The 17828-nt window shown below is 38.8% G+C and overlaps 1 protein-coding gene across 2 annotated transcripts in view; it reads right to left on the reverse strand.

Annotated features, from left to right (window-relative positions):
- The window catches only part of LOC135482101 (major facilitator superfamily domain-containing protein 9-like), a 28455-nt gene extending 15171 nt beyond the window's left edge, over positions 1 to 13284 (reverse strand). For both annotated transcript variants that reach the window (XM_064761940.1, XM_064761939.1), the window contains exons 1-3: positions 13202 to 13284; positions 10738 to 10825; positions 9843 to 9886 (exon numbers count right to left, since the gene is read on the reverse strand). In XM_064761940.1, coding sequence (XP_064618010.1) covers positions 9843 to 9886; positions 10738 to 10825; positions 13202 to 13282 — 213 coding nt within the window. In that variant the 5' untranslated portion in view covers positions 13283 to 13284. The remainder of the gene's footprint in view (positions 1 to 9842; positions 9887 to 10737; positions 10826 to 13201) is intronic.
- Positions 13285 to 17828: the final 4544 nt, after the last annotated feature.

Below are 17828 nucleotides of genomic sequence, written 5' to 3' on the forward strand. Positions count from 1 at the left end.
GCTGGACTTGAACTCACAGCGACCACATTGGTGAGGGGCTCCTAGGTGATTACGCTGCGCTAGCGCGAACTAACTGAGCCATGAAGGCCCCTAATTATTGAAGAAAAAAAGAGAAATAAATATAGCACCAATGTTAACTGATTAAACTGCCAGACATACAATGATATGGTCAAACTCCACAGAGACGTGATGATAAAACAAAATACATTCTAAAAAAAAAAAAAACACAGCAGAATCCTGTCTACAGACTATACACACATAAATGAAGTCTCAAGTTACCCAGCCTCAATCTGGCATTTCTCTTAATGTGACACTTGAGACAGGCCCCAGCATGTCATTTCTTGCAAATTGCAAATTCTTTTACAAAGAAAAGTCTGGTTTTCAACTCTAGTTTTATTTCACCAACCTCACTTAGGAACTGTGAAAACATACTCTTTGTATCCTAACAGTGCTATGTCACATAGTAGGTTGAACAATTGGGTGAAATACAGGTATTGTACTCTGAATGAAATCTGGTACTGTCCATCTGAGGCCTCCGTGGCTGAGTTAGTTGGAGCGACAGCGCGCCGCAATAATCCAGATGCCTCTCACCAATGCAGTCGCTGTGAGTTCAAGTCCAGCTAATACTGGCTTCCTCTCCGGCTGTACGTGGGAGGGTCTGCCAGTAACCTGCGGATGGTCATGGGTTTCCACCCACCATAATAAGTGCCGTCGTCATATAAGTGAAATATTCTTGAGTACGGCGTAAAACACCAATCAAATAAATAAATAAATATATCAATCAAAAACATCAATTAATCAATACTCTCCATCTACTCTTTGAGTCACTGCTCTAATCTCCTTAAAATGCCTTTTGCTCTCTTTCAAGTTCAGTCATGGTTCAACACTATATTAGAATGTTTTTCCTTAGGATGGGTTACTCCACCACATCAAGATTGAAACAAGAAATGAGTGTGATTCTATGTGGTTTAACAGCATTGCTTTGATGAAACGAATGCATGCTTGGGGTTTAACATTGTACTTAACAATTTTTTCAGTGACGAATAACAGCATGTGTGAAATTCCAGAAATGTAAAAGTGCTGCTTCCAGTCAGTTATTTTACATAACAGAAATTTGATTGAATCAGTTTGAAATGAAAAGCACTGATACATACACAGTATACTTCATCACCATGTGAATCTTTATACCAAGTTTGGATTCCCTATCAACTTTTTCCTATTTCCCGTTGCTTTGGCTGTTGTGATCACATCATGTTCACGTCTCTGAAACAAGCTATTTCTGGTTTTTCATGTAAATTCCTGTATTTTTACATGACTTGTGTGTTCATTCAAATTTGCCATTTTCCTTCAGCAGCAACAGAATCCTGACACTGGTTAAAAAACTAAACAGTTCCAATTTAAACAAGAACCTATACTTAACTTCAACAGAATCTTGCATCCACATTGTAAAATCTCGAATGGACAAACAAATGGATATCATAACATCATCCCAATGGCATAATATTTATTTACTTATTTCTTTGATTGGCGTTTTACGCTGTACTCAAGAATATTTCACTTATACCAGCATTATGGTGGGTGGAAACCGGGCACAGCCCGGGGGAAACCCACAACCATCTACAGGTTGCTGACAGACCTTCCCACGTATGGCCGGAGAGGAAGCCAGCATGAGCTGGACTTGAACTCACAGCCATCGCATTGGTGAGAGACTCCTGGGTCATTACGCTGCGCTAGTGCGCTAACCAAATGAGCCATGGAGGGCTCCCCAATGGCATAATATGCCATTAGGATATTAACCTGTGATATTTTGACAATACTTAATACAAATTTAAGGGTTAAATAAGGCTGAGAATTGATTGAGGATTGGGGTTGTAAAATTCCAACCAGGATGAAGGATTGAGTCAAACACTACGACATTCAGCTGATGGCATGACATACTCATGTCATTCTTCAATGAATATCAACCTCATGGAAATTAATTTCCTCTTATCTCCTCAAAATTGTCCACTATCGACTAAATTGCGTACTAAATTTCGAACAAACTGGAACCCATTGTTCAAATTACTGCAGGAAAGAAAAAGCATGGCTATTTCTGCTTCCATATCAGTCCATTTCTGGTATAATGTAACAAATTAATGTTCACTAAATGACAGAGGTCACCCCATTTCGTAAGGCTTTAACTGATTATATCCGCCTGATATTCACAATAAACAGTGGATAATTGGGTTAGGAAGGGTGGACTATACATGTCACTGAGGGCTGGGATAACGCTCTCAACTGACAGACCTCAGTGTTTGGCACGTACATCTGTACATGCACATCTGTAGCTCACATCAAGCAGCACTCATTAGGCGAGCCTGCGGACAGCAGAATCCACTTTAACCAAAGGTTCCATTACGCTGGCCAGGTCTGAGCTGCAGTAATGGTTTCCTGGTTGTGAAAGCTGTCCTCAGCAGAGCACCCATAAATCCATCCTGGTCACCTAGCTTCACCTCATCCAGCTCTCCACCATCTCATGTATAGGTTGATCAAGGCCGGTAGGGTACAGCTCGTGTCAGGGCTGGTACATTTGTATCCCTGGTACAGCACAGTATATGTACCATGGTGTACCTTTCTGATATGCTGTTCCCAGATAGACCACCACAGTCACATCTGGTACAACGGTACAGTAACATGGTGTACAACCTTTGTCTGGGCTGGTACAGCAGTACCATACAGTAACATGGTGTACAACCTTTGTCAGGGCTGACACAACAGCACCATACAGTAACATGGTGTATAACCTTTGTCAGGGCTGGTACAACGGTACCATACAGTACCAAGGCGTACAACCTATGGCAGGGTTGGTACAACAATAGCGTACAGTACCATGGTGTACAATGACTGACAGGGCTGATACAACTGTACTGTACCATGGCGTACAACCAGGTTCAGGGCTGGTACACCAGTACAGTAACATGGTGTACAACCGTTGTCAGGGCTGAAACAATAGTACTGCGCCATAATGTACAACCAATGACAGCTAGTTGTCGGAAAATTGTAGTAGCCCAGCACTCAACAGCCAACCAATGATTAACCCAATAGTCCAACCCAACGCTCACACATCCACCAGTAATGACCTGCATCACAATACATGACCTGCAGGACAATAAAAAGAAAAAAAAACAAAAACAAGCCAGAAGTCAACTTGTTCATTGTCATGTTTTCGCCTCAACTGGTGTCTGGATAAAATTCCCTGTCCAAAGCTGGGATTGAACCTGCATCTTGTGTATTTCACTGATTGAAAGAAAAGCATCTGTAATGCCTAGATCACGTCCAGCTAACTCAAGACACATAACGTCAGATATCTAGTACATATGTATATGTGAAACACTAACTAAGAATTCACATATGTTTAACACATGCTTTACATTTAAGGTTTAACATTTTTAATCAAACATATATATATCTGTTTCAACTATTTTTAAATATGAAATCTGCCAGTGACACATGATGAGAAATCAGTTCACAGAAGACAATTGTGGTCACACGGCAGCAACCATTGGCTGTTATCATTGCATACGTAGGTCAGCAAACAGTACAAAGGATAGAGCATACAATATGATGTGTGAAAAGTGTGATTTCAATTAAACTAACGAAGCCCACTCGCTTTTATAATAGGAAGACGAAGAAGCTCTTTACTCCCCAGAGACTTATTATGTACCATGTACCATATTTTACATCAGGAAAAAGAAAGTTACTTCAGGCACTGGGCTGATCACCATGGCAACAATACAGTCAGCAGGATGTCTTTTCTGGCTAATTCAATGAAATCCCACTGGTAGTCTTTTGTTCATTGGTTTCTGCCAATGGTCAGTGATGGAGATTTACTACAGATAATCCACATTCTACATTAATCCTTTTTGGTCTCCAGGGTGAGAATCGTCAGTATTTTTATCTGACCCTTTATACCAGACATAAGCCCAAGATATTTACGAACACAGATACAATACACTTGGCTGATAATCAGTTCTTGGGGTGGTGGAAAAGGTAAAGGTACATATAACAGAATAACAATGACAACCCATGCATGTGGCCCTCACCTCCTCCTTTAGCACAGCCTCACTTGACTCCTCTAGCCACATTCCGCTTAAATATCAGCTGACAAATTAGGATTGCCAACTTTAGTGCGAACAGTGAAATTAAACATTTCTGTGAATTAATTTGAATCTAGCCACACACTAGACCTTTTGCGTTTGGCAAAAACCAACTTAGTTGGAATCCTATTCATGATTCTGATTTATAAATGCAAGTGTAATAAGGTTTATTAGATTCATAGTAAGGCGCAGTTGTAGGCGAGTTGTCCAAGATCCTTTTCTGCGCATTGCTAGGATACACATCATGCAGGTGATGTGGAACCTCCAGCTGTCTTGGGTTCTTAGTGGCAATGTCCCGTTGACAAAACATATTAAAGGCAATCAGTCAGGTTTAAATTCTCTTTTTCTTCTGAGTGCCTTCAGATAAGTGAAATATACTTTACAGCTACTCCAGTGTCAAGACGTGCACATCTTACAAACAGGGTTAAGAGACAAGGATTGAGATAGTAATTATTAATGGCTTAACTAAAATTGCGAAAGTAAATTGTAAAAGAAAAAAAAACACTGTGTTGTATTAAAACAGCTTTGTAAGTTTCGGGGGATAGTGCAAAAAAAAAGAAGACAGAAGTCCCCTGATGTTTTTTAAATTTTGCCTGGCGTCACGTCATGCAGACCAGGAATATCCAGGAAGTACAGTAGCACTTAAAGCATAAAGGTATCATCCCAGTCCAATAAATAAACAAACAGTCATCCATGAACAATACAAATCTGTCACTGGCTGTTTGGGACCAAATGTGGTTCACGTGCTGTGACACATGCATGTATTACACATGCAATATCCTAATACCTTGAGAGCAGGATCAATTTCCCTCTTGAGAAATCAACTAAAATCAGCCTGTTATTTTTATAAAATGAACTGATGATATCATCCTTTGAGAATAATTTGGCCTGTACATGTTGATCAAAATAACCTTAACCTGACTGGACGAGCTTGATAGGCTGGTGAATACCCTAATTAGTTTCTAATGAGCATATCCATAATATCTTTTCTGAAATAACCGAGAGAGAAATTAAACTTTCTGCTTTCAGCACTATCTAATATCTGAGAATGTATGTCTCATCTGTTGAAAATACAGAATTTCACTCCTTGTATGTTTATCTGTTTTCCTAATAATTGTACATAAGGTTTAATTATAAAAGACTAGAGCATAAAAATAAACAAAGACACAAATTAATTGTTAAGGTAATTAATATGCGTCAAAATCTGATGCAGCTACAATTTTTCCTCCTTGGATGTTGATGTTGAGTCTTAAGTTTATGACTGACAGGACCAGTAGATATAAGAAAAAAAACTACACCTTGATAATAGATCCAAAGGATAATAAAATACTGATCACTTTGTTTAAAATTTCCATCACATGACACTGAACATGTTTCAAATTGGTGAGAAGCACAGCTTTACAGAGACAATGAAGGACAATTCAGGCTAAATATAGTAGGAAATAATCGATTTATATACCCTTTCAGAGGCCTCTGTGGCTCAGTTGGCTAGACCAGCGTAATGACACATCAGTCTCTCACCAATGCAGTTGCTGTGAGTTCAAGTCCAGCTCATGCTAGTTCACTCTCTGGCCATATGTGGGAAGGTCTGCCAGCAACCTGCGGATGGTCCTGGGTTTCCCCTGGGCTGTGGCCGGTTTCCTCCCACTATAATGCTGGCCGCCATCGTATAAGTGAAATATTCTTGAAAATGGCGTAAAACACCAATGAAATAAATAAATATATACCCTTTCCTACTAACATCATTTTTAACGGTAAATTACGTCCAGACCTTGATATGTTCAAGGTGTGGCTTAATCAGTCATAGAAGATAACAATTAGCAAAGAAGTTAACGACCATCCCATATAAGGTAATGTGAAGCTCTTAGAGCAAATGAAAATTGTAGAAAAGTAAGCCATTTTTCTGCTGTATTCTGTCGACCCTCTATAAAAATTGAGACTCACCTAGTCATTACTATTTTGGTTTTGGCTCTGTAGCCTACCCTCTACATGGTGCATTTGCTTGCATGTGATTCACACATTATCCCGCATCAGACAAAATACTCTGCTTTTCATTGGACAACATTGGTCACATGGGGGACGTTATATTCTCGAATCCTGCAGATGATGTCAAATGTCTGCTGAGTAGGTTATCGCCCTTTGATCAGTTGTGAAAACATCGGACACATCGCTGAAGCAATTAATGGGTTTAAATCACAGGATAAGCTACATGGCTACTCAGTGATAGGATACCGAGGATTATGGCGTCAGTAACCTTCATACCGAGGATTATGGCGTCAGTAACCTTCATACCGAGGATTATGGCGTCAGTAACCTTCATACCGAGGATTATGGCGTCAGTAACCTTCATATTGGGCGAACAAAGTATTTCCATATCCTATGACTTAGTAACCATGTAACTAATAACACCCTGTAGCAAGGTCTGCACTACCCTGAGTGCTCTCAAAATTTTGAAGAATAAGATTTAAGCAGACCCATAGGCCATTACTTTTCATGTCTGATACACTCTCAGTGTTTTACTAATGCAAACAAACTTCGATTTAAATAACCCGTATAACTATAGACATACTTTGAACACCGAAACTTTTCGTGTGCATTGTTAATATCAGAGGAATCTTCTTTTCAATTTGGCAAACCGATATGCCAAAACTGAAACATAAAGGAGTCCCTTATCTGAACATTCTGATGGTGACCTTTTATTTTTTCAAGTTTATAAGCTCTTTTAAAGTGAGGCGCTTCAATTTATTTATTTATGTGATTTGCGTTTTAAGTCTAATCAAGAATTTCCCTCTATGATGTAATTCTTTCTGGCGTTACAAACAACAAGATTAGTATTTTAGTCAAGACGACCATGTAGTGTTACAAAATCTACTGAAGGATAATTCCAATATTATTACCAAACTAGGAAAAACGCAATGATGTGGTTTTCTTGAACAAAGCCAATTATTTGTCCAAAACGTTTGCCATAATTGAGGACACCACCAAATTTCAGAAAATTACCAAAAAAAAAAAAAACTACACTGTGATGAAGGAAACTAAAGTACAAAACTTTCTGTATAATCTCAAGAAGAACAATGTAATCTCTTAGGAAACCTATGGCTAAATTCAAACTAGTGGGTCCCGAACACAAAATAAATCCACACCAAACACCAGACAAAATCCACACCAAACACCAGACAAAATCCACACCAAACACCTGACCACATCCACACCAAACACCAGACCACATCCACACCAAACACCAGGCAAAATCCACACCAAACACCTGACCACATCCACACCAAACACCAGACAAAATCCACACCAAACACCTGGCCACATCCACACCAAACACCAGACCACATCCACACCAAACACCTGACAAAATCCACACCAAACACCTGACCACATCCACACCAAACACCTGACCACATCCACACCAAACACCAGACCACATCTACACCAAATACCAGACAAATTCCGCACCAAACACAAGACAAAATCTGCGCCAAACACCAGGCCACATGAACCAGCTTTGTCCCCAACAATTACAACATTAATCTAATTAATACATTACTAAACCGTGCTTGGAACATTTGCAGTTCTTACACCAGTCTCACCCATGAGGTCGAAAATACTGAAATTATGCCGTCTAAAAATATGTATCCACCCAGTGTGATAGATTCTGTCATCGAGCAATTCTTCAACAAAAAATTTTCATGCCTTATTAGCAAAGTACACAGCCCTGAAAAACACAAAATCTTCATAAGACTCCCTTACTTTGAACCAGTGTGTACTATACTTATTCGACAAAAACTGCTGCCTGCAGTACAATTTGTTGTATTACATCAGGCCCTTGTTATAAGCAGATATTTCAAATTTAAAAACCGAGATGACCATGTATTACGCAGTCATGTTATCTACAAAGTTAAGTGTGGTGATTATAACTCGAGTTACACAGGACTGACAAAACATCACATCGGTCAAAGGCTTGTCGAACACCAAATATTACACAAAAATAACAAGGGGTCAGCAGTGGCTGAGCATTGTTACAATCAAAATCCAAATTCTCTGACATTCGAAATCACTGACTACTCAAACAACACTCTGAAGCTTGAGTATTTAGAATCCCTTCAAGTTGCTAAAAATAATCTGAACATTCAAGCGAGCTGGATGCCCCTCCGTTTGTTTGATACTAATTGTCTCCTGGTATATATATATATATATATATATATATATATATATATATATATATATACATATATATATATATATATGTACATGTATATATATTACTCATTGTATATGTACAAATATTATGTCAAAGATTTTCTGCAGGGTCATCTGTTCGGTGCTAATAAAGACGCATCGTCACTAGTCGCCCTGCGGATAGAGGTACTGATTTTTCTATTGTGCGCTACTTAACAGCTTTATACATGTGCGACCTTGTTCCCAGCAACAATTTATTCATGTATTATGCCATGTAACTAAACCACTGCCTGTTTTGACATGTACATAACATGTTCCTTAGTTACTGGTAACACATATCCTATATAAAGACGTTTGTAGACATTCCTATTCATATTCCTTGAAAATAACATGAAGTTTGAAACTGTAGTTGGAATATAACAGAATGTAGAAAGTTACGAAGGTGTTTTATTATTTTTTTTTCCTATATATATATATATATATATATATACACATATATATATACATTGGCAATCTCATTACCACAGCAACAAAGGCAAGCCCTGACACATCATCACATTTGTATAAAGTATCCACAAAATCACCAAATATGAAAACAGCATGAAAAAAAATTTGATTAGTACCAGAGGTCACATTTACAAGTACTTACATGTAGATAGCAGACATAGAAAAATTGACAACCTGTTTTACCAAGGCAACTGTGGAAATTAACAACTGTGTGTCAGTCACAACACATCGTCACTTCCTTATCTACATATTAAATCTGTACAAGAAAATCTGAGATATAGCCCAGAAACAGGAACATAGAGACAGACATACAGGACATTTGCACCATAATACACTCTGCCTAATTAGCTATTATTAGCTGGACTGATAAACAAGACTTAGGTGTCGGCATCCGTTTTCAATATACTTCTGGTCAATGGTAGGTACATACATACCTCAAATATACAGGCTCTAAATGAAAAAGTTTATTAGTGACATGGTCACTCAGTGACAGGATACAGAAATATACTGTACAGCGTCAGTAACGAGGCGTCATTTCATGTCACTTACTAACCATGAATCAAATTTACCCTGCAAAAGACCAATCAATTCTGCCCAAAAGGTCAGTGTTTAGGTGAATTGCATGAGCCATATGACCACAGTTTTCAAAGCTGAACAAAGGGAGATAGTCTTGCCAGCAAATACATATGACATCGCCTGCATGATACAGGAATATACATGTCCATCACGTGACCACTGTTGTCCAATGAAAATCACAGTATTTTGTCCGATGCGGGATAAATGTAGATTTGATGTTAGCATCATGAACAGCCATTATATGACAAGATTGTAAACACATACATGTAACTCAGCAAAGTCTTTACAGCTGGAATACATTTTTGATAGACATTTGGGCCTCAACTTTTAGGGTAATCAAATACATCATACAGAAGGATATAAATACCCTGCATGAATTTTAACAAAGTTTTTACTTAACTCTGACGGCTGAGATGAAAGTAAAGATTGGCTTACCATAATAGGGCTGGAGAAGAGCTGAAGGAAGCCATACACAGAGCCTAAAAATACATATTTGTACTATTTAAACTCATAAGGCAATGTATATTTTGATATCTAGACAGTAGTGACAGGCTGATGTTTAAGCTAAAATACATGTACATGTACATATGTGTTATCTTGTTAATAAAAGGTGTCAGAAAACTTCATTTATTTGACTGTCGTTAATTGCTCAAGACTTCTTCACTTGTATGAGGGCGATGGAGGAAACCACTAACCTTTGGTCAGTTACTGACAATCTTTTCCACGTGTGATGTACGGGTGTGCACCCAATACTGGTGGAAGACAAGTGGTCTTTAATGAATGTTAGACTGCCCAAGCGACAACATTAGTGTCACCAACAACTGGTACCAATGCCCTACCAGCTGTAAGAAAAGCGTCATCTAAAAATTATCTGTCCAAAATGTTTAAACCCACATCTTGTCTACAAACACATAATTTCAATAAAAATGGGGTTTTAATACTGTAATTATATAAATGATACTTCATGTTCTGTCCTCCTAAACCACCATGTACTTATATTTACATGTATATATTTGATCCTCTTTTAGTCTAACTTTCAATAAAGACCAGATGACCAGTATCAGTGGTGTGCAAATCTGTATGTCAGATGTAGGAAAGATCATCAGACGTCCAGTCTCCACCACCCATAAAAATGAATGCCATCATGTCAAGTGCAAAATTCTTGGCCTTAACAACAGTCAAATAAATAATGCCCACAAGCACCATCTGCAGGTTTATAGAAGAAAGAAGACACCATCAAAGAAACAGAGAACCAAATAAACAGACAAATAATCAAATAGACAGAAAGAAAGAAAAGCCATCTGAGAAAAAAGTTAGGGTCAGAACTTACCTACTAGTCCAGCCACAGCCGGGGAGGCCCCCAAATGTTTAGCATGAGTCTGAATGAGGGGCATGATCATACTCACTCCAAATAAATCCTACCGGCAAAGACAAAAACATTCAATATACATAGAGCAGCTTTATTTATTAAATTGATGTTTAAAGTGGGAGATGTTTCCCCAAAAATTGGCAGTGATAGAAACCCCTGGCTAAATTCCCCATGGGATTTACAGCTGGAACCCTATGGGTTCTTATCTACTTGCTGATTAGGGTTCTCATCTACTTGCTGATTAGGGTTCTCATCTACTTGCTGATTAGGGTCCTTATCTACTTGCTGATTAGGGTTTTCATCTACTTGCTGATTAGGGTTCTCATCTACTTGCTGATTAGGGTTCTCATCTACTTGCAAATTAGGGTTCTCATCTACTTGCTGATAAGGGTTCTTATCTACTTGCTGATTAGGGTTCTTATCTACTTGCTGATCAGGGTTCTTATCTACTTGCTGATTAGGGTTCTCATCTACCTGCTGATTAGGGTTCTTATCTACCTGCTGATTTGTAGGAATACTACAACAACAATGTAATAGTCTTCTAACAGATGAACTGGATGATCAGCTGTTATCCTGACTTCGAGTTGATCAACAATGCAAAGCACAGTGACTTTCCACAGGCAGTTGGCACCCACACATTTATCAAATTATTTCATATCCGTCACATTTCTCTCACCAGGTTTAGAAAAAGCTTAGTTTCAGTTCAAAATTTAAAGGTTAAAACTTCTTGTTTAATCTCCTTTACAGTCCTCTTGTTCGGCTGTCCACATGTGGTTAGAGACATAATTAAGATCAGATGACATGAAATCGAATTTGTCTCTGAGGCATTTTGGCCATTTCATCACCTCTGATAACTGTGTCACAAAGCTGTTTTAACGGAGCTATATTTACCACTGGCTGATCCAGTAAAGAATGACAAGATATTATGAGTGTAGAGCACATCATCCTCCTGCAAACTTGCATGTGAATGTATTCATTTTATTGTTTACTTAGCAATTATATGTATGATCTGGATTTATTTATTTATTTGTTTATTTGATTGGATGTTTCACGCCGTACTCCAGAATATTTCACTTTTATACGACGGCGGCCAGAGACGAAGCCAGCATGAGCAGGACTTGAACTCACAGTGCCCGCCTTAGTGAGAGGCCCCTGGGTCATTACGCTGCGCTTGCGCTCTAGCCAACTGAGCCCATAGGCCCCCGATCTGGACTGATGTTTGGTTTCAAATAAAATGGCCTAGACTGAGGGACAATGTTATTCACTAGAAGACTGTCCATTTAATTATGCAAACATAAAATTTTGAAGGATTCTCAAAAAAACATGTATACATATATATGTATGTGCATTGATACTTTCATTCCATAATACATGTATTGGAAATACAATGAAGTCAGTTCCACCTTTCTTTGGGTACAAGTCTTGAAGAGTAATTCAACCTTTGTTTAATATCCTCCAGATGGGTACAAACAAAGCTGCATGCAGAATGAATTTTTAAAATGGTCAAATTTTTGAGACTAAATACACTAAAGTGAAGGACAAAAATTTATGACAATTGATCAATCTTACTAACTGTGTGAGTTTCCTAGCTTGTAGTTCTAACCTCAACTTGGGAAGATGTACATGTTTCCTTACATGCATCTGAATGACATGCATTCTTATTCTTTAAATAATACTGCGTGGGAAGGTCTGCCAGCAACCTGTGGATTATCGTGGGCCCACCATAATGCTGTCGTATAAGTGAAATAACCTTGAGTATGACATAAATTAACAATCAAATACATTAATAAATTAAATAAATAAAATAGAAAAATAATTATTAATTAAATCTTTTAAATGCTTGTCAGTGTTTAGCTTAAACTGGTGATTTCTCTGATGTTTCCCAAGTGCCAAGTTGCCATACAGCCGACACACGTTTACCTTTAAAATTATAGGCCTACACTGAAAAACTGCTCAAATTTTATCTTTCTGGTCAACATGCACCCAAACTAAAGTTGTACATTGTTTAAGTTGTGCGTTTACACACTTGCTAGAATATCAGCATGAATGTCGTTTACCTAAAAGTCGTAACCGAGGCACTTGAGGGTAATGGATTCGAACCTGGTACTCCAGTACAGGTAGAACGTCGTGAACTCTTAAATTATAAGTTCGCTTAGCCAACAAAATGCCCATACCAGGACTGATATCATTTTAACTTCAATTACACTGCATGTTATATGCTCCTGTCAACAATGTAACGACTGAGAGCATTTCATCTGCCGCGGGACGAGCCAGGAAAGAAAACACATACCGGGCACCGGTATTTATCATTGCAACAACAACAAAACAAGGAAGCGATATTGCCCACGTAGAGACTTGTTGCTTTGACATTGTGTTCAGTTGGTGGCGAAGTTAATAGTGTGGACATTAAATCATTTAAATTTACCAAAAAGCCCACCAGACATACTACAACTGTCTGATTTCGAGCTGCTGTCTGCCGGTCTTGCGTGGCACTGGAGTCTGCCATGTTTAGGCCTATCACCGCAAAGGACTGGGTAGGACGCGCATACATTCATATGCTGGGAAACGTGCCAAAAGTTCGAAGACGATAAAAATTTTACATAATAATTGGCGGTACCATAGAGCCAAAGCATGAATTAAGGGGCTGAGATAGGTGGAGACACGAACAAAATTGATATAGGGGGCCTAGCTTAATTCGCACAATTCCCGGGCTGACCTTTACAATCCAGCCCTACTAGCTTGTCATGCTTTGACGCAGCGGAAGGTGAGATGGCGCTGTGAGAGCGCTTGCACCGCTCTATTAAAGTTATGCCCTGAGTGTTCTTACATGTATTCTTAGTTAAACTCACATGTTGTTTGGTCTACCTTGTTAGAAAGAAACCCATAGATAAATATCAAAACCACGACTCGACGTTTTCCTTCACCGCCATGTTTGACTTCGTTTTGACGTCGGTATAGGCCCACATCTACTCTAAGAAAACGTCGAATTCTACCTCAGCTTCAGATTATGTTTCTAATATACAACACAACTGTAGCGGGTTTCTCAGCTCATCATGATTTTCCATAGTATTCCGATCACTACAGGGTATATGACTGTCTGGTAAAAGAGCAAGACTACTAGCAGACATTTGGTGCGGGGGTGGGTTGGGTAGTAGAATTTGACGCTTTCCTAGAATAGATTAGATGTAAGGGACATCAAAAGGATGTCAAACATATAAGGCGGTGGAAGAAAACGTCGAGTCAGAGTTGACAGGGTTAGACTGTTAATTACGGCTTAGCTCTGACATGGGTTGGCCATGTTCCCTGCTTAGTTTCCACATTTCTGAAAGCATAGCTGGAAGGAATGAAACATATCTCAGATTTAATTAGGTTTAGACCCTAGAATTGTGCTTATAGACCTATATATGGACTGATTCGTGAACAATAAGGTCATTGAATTAAAGGGATGGTGGGCAAGAGTGCTCAGGCTGATGAACAGGAATGATGGGCTGATGAACAAAATGGCAGTGCCGCACGAGGGGGAAGCAGGGGCAAGGGGGCCCGTGCCCCCGCATATTGAAATATGTGTGTGTGTGTGTGCGTGTGTGGCTCACCACGCCCACTTTCTACAACTAAACCGCATTAAAAACTAAAAATAATAATAAAAAAATTCACTCCTCGAATATTCATTGTTCGTCTCTTTGTTGTGGAATTTTTCAGAATCGACTGTTAAAACATTTTGACAGTTTTATTAGTAAGTTGTTTTAATGTTGAAATGTCTGTGGAAGTTTGATATTGGAAACGTTGTAATTTACAATATAGTTCCATATAACCCAGAATTCAATCGAGTGAAAATCACGAACACCTCTATCACTGAAATGCCACATAATAGAACCGCAAACAAAACTCAATTTAAAATGCTGTATTTTCTCTTCAGGTGATCAGTAGTAAAATGACTGTTGAGTTGGAGACATGCCACTAGTCCTATACACATTATATGACTACTATAATATAATGTAATATATTATATATAGTTCCCAGAGGCATTCCGCCGTGTTACATTATTCCTGTTAAAAAACCAACCAGGCCTGCCCCTCAACAAGAACAGCATGCGCCCAAGATATCGCCCAAAGCACCATGAATTTGGTACCGGGGTAAACCTAAAGAGCCAAATAAAAGGCATCGATTCCAATTAGCATGTTCTTTCGTCATGGCCAACCGCTGCTGTCTTAAGGTGCACACAAGACTCCATTCATTCAGTTATCTTAAGGAACAATATGCTCATTACTCAAAAATATTCTATGTATTCCTCAGTTGTTCTCATTTGAGTATTCATGCTATAAATGAAAGTGAAAAGTTCAAGAATCAACAAGAATCAAGGATCAAACGGTCAAATCTCTTCGGTGGGCACCTCTTTGGAGCAGAATCAGGTCCAGTTGTTAAATTTCCGATTGAAACACGGATTCATCTTCATATCCTTCCCTCCCGTGTTCAGTTTCGAGGGTCATGCATCCTTTTATCACCCACATTGAGAGCTGACGTAAAACTTGGTCCCGTTTTGTTCGCAGCTGCTATGTCTTGGACTGTTACGGGTAAATCTTCACCCAAAGTTTTCCAGAGCGGTACAAGTTTTGGATCTTTTGTGGATGTTGCTTCGACGCTCAAGGCCAGTCTGGGCAATTCATCGGCGATTGCGTTAACTTTTGGCGCACGGTTCTCAATGTCTCACTGGAACAGTGACAGAATGTTGACAGAATTCTTTGAATCGAAATGACGTCATTTGTGACGTTTCCTTCGACTGCGAGAACAGATACAGGGGACGACAAGGATCATGATGTTACTGGGGTAAATTTACGACCTTGCAAGTACTGTCTAATTTACCCACCCACAATTTGAAAATATTTGTGTTCGGCCCCACTGGGTCTTCTGAATGCGTATAAGCAGTGGGCACCGTCTACAGTGGCTTCGGTGCGTTACGTACCAATATCAAAGTGCACTAATAATACATCACTGCATGATGAGAAATTGCTTAGTGTGTCATTTTCGAGCTTCTTTCCTGAGGAGTTTGTAGAGTGGAGTGAGATATGTTGCCAGTTACGAGATAAATTGTCGATGGTGGATGAAAATTAAATGTGAGAACGTAGTTTGGTTGCACTCCTTGGAACCGGGCCTTCTAAAATCACTCTGATTTCGTCATCCGTCGGGTGTAGGCCTGTTTTGTCCACATTAACCCAAATAAGTTATTAAGTCCCTGTAGAAATCACATCACGCTTTGGCCTTGATCGTAATTGGAGTGTTCCCAGTGCTTCTTTCAAATTGTCTGCGTGTCACCAGTAGACCTATGTCGTCCTGATACATATGTGTGTTTAAGGGTTTAAACCCCGCCAATCAACGGCAAGGCTATTCCAGTGCAATTCACCCAGATATTTCAAAGTTGCATATGTATGACGTCGTGTTTCATTGTTGAGTGACGTGGGTATGTAAATTGCAATGTACATGCATTATCAGGTCATACCGCTGAGCTCAGATTGGAACGTCATGAAACAAATGTTCCTTTTTCCACGTTATGACGTCAGGAAGTAAAATATCAAAAATATAAAAACAGGAGCGATATCTATAAACTGTGCGAAATAACACTTTTATCACTGAAGGATATTCCGATAGTTCACCTTATATAAATCACAAAAGCTAATGTAATAAGTAAACAAACTCAAATTCAAGACATAAACTGCATGAAATGGATATTACTCGCACAGGCACACGGTAACACTAGCGCTGGGTACTTGTAGTCCTAAGCAACAAATCTGATTTTTCCATAAGCTGACGGAGAAATCCCTTGTCCTGATGTAGTCATTCCTGTCAAACATTCTTGCGGACTGTTGACAAATTTGACAATGGTCTTTCGAACAGCTGCATGATTTTCCACAAAGCTGGAAATTGATTGGAGCACAGTCAAACAACCTGTAGAAGCTATCCAGGTATTGCTTCGACTAACAAATACTGGCGAAATGTGCAGTAGAACTTCGGCCACTGGTTAGAAATACCATCTGTGGAAGCTTTTGGGTTCTCCGTTAGCATGCTATATATATGACATCGTGTTAAATAAATATTTTGAAAACCCTGGGCTCTTAAAAGCAGAAATATTCATGACGGAGTGTTTCAGACGCACTTGCTCCTCTGTGGTGGTTGGTCTGGAAACGATGTCAGCCAATAAATGTCCTGGGTCCTTTACTGAATACCGGTACTGCTTGTTCAGTGCAACATATATTGCACAGTGAGTCAGTCAACATGGGACTACATAGTTTCATTGTGAAATATATTCATGGGTATTTGAATATGTGATTGCATGTTAAATGTAATGACAACACAGAGTTTTGAGTAATTCTAGACAAATGACGTCTAATAAACTGCAGTTACGTCGCTGGCATTTTAAAAACCTAATTCTACTATATAGGCATAGTGCTGTGTTTTTCATTGTATGTATGCCAATTATGTATAACTTACTGAAATAAGGTTACTAGTTCATGTAGTCTACTTTATACGAAATTAATAGCATTATACAATGTAACACGTGATCCGAATTAAAGATGGTTCAACTCTTCATCCAGCATCTTGTCGATGTCCATTTCAGTAGTAACCTATAATAGTTCAAGTCCAGCTCATGCTGGCTTCCTCTCCGGCTGTACTTGGGAAGTTCTGACAGCAACCTGCGGATTTCCCCTGAGCGCTGCCGGTTTCCTCCCACCACAATGCTGGCCGCCGTCGTATCAGTGAAATATTCTTGAGTACGGCGTAAAACACAAATCAAATAATTAAATAATATATTTAAATATAAAATAAAAAACGGGCACAAACATTGTATTAAGTGCAGCCAAAGAAACGCTTGTTAGGTCAACTGTTGTGGATCTGCTATAAGATACAGTATTGATTAGTTATTTCAATCGACATTTTTAATAATCGAATGTGCATTTTCTAGTTTTTAAATGATTAATTAATTTTCTGGTTTGGTGAAATTATTTAATAATATATTACTTATATGTCATTGAAACCGATGATGTAGTGGGATGTATTAT

The sequence above is a fragment of the Liolophura sinensis genome, chromosome 1 (genome assembly GCF_032854445.1).
Source record: "Liolophura sinensis isolate JHLJ2023 chromosome 1, CUHK_Ljap_v2, whole genome shotgun sequence".
Lineage (NCBI taxonomy): Eukaryota > Metazoa > Mollusca > Polyplacophora > Chitonida > Chitonidae > Liolophura > Liolophura sinensis.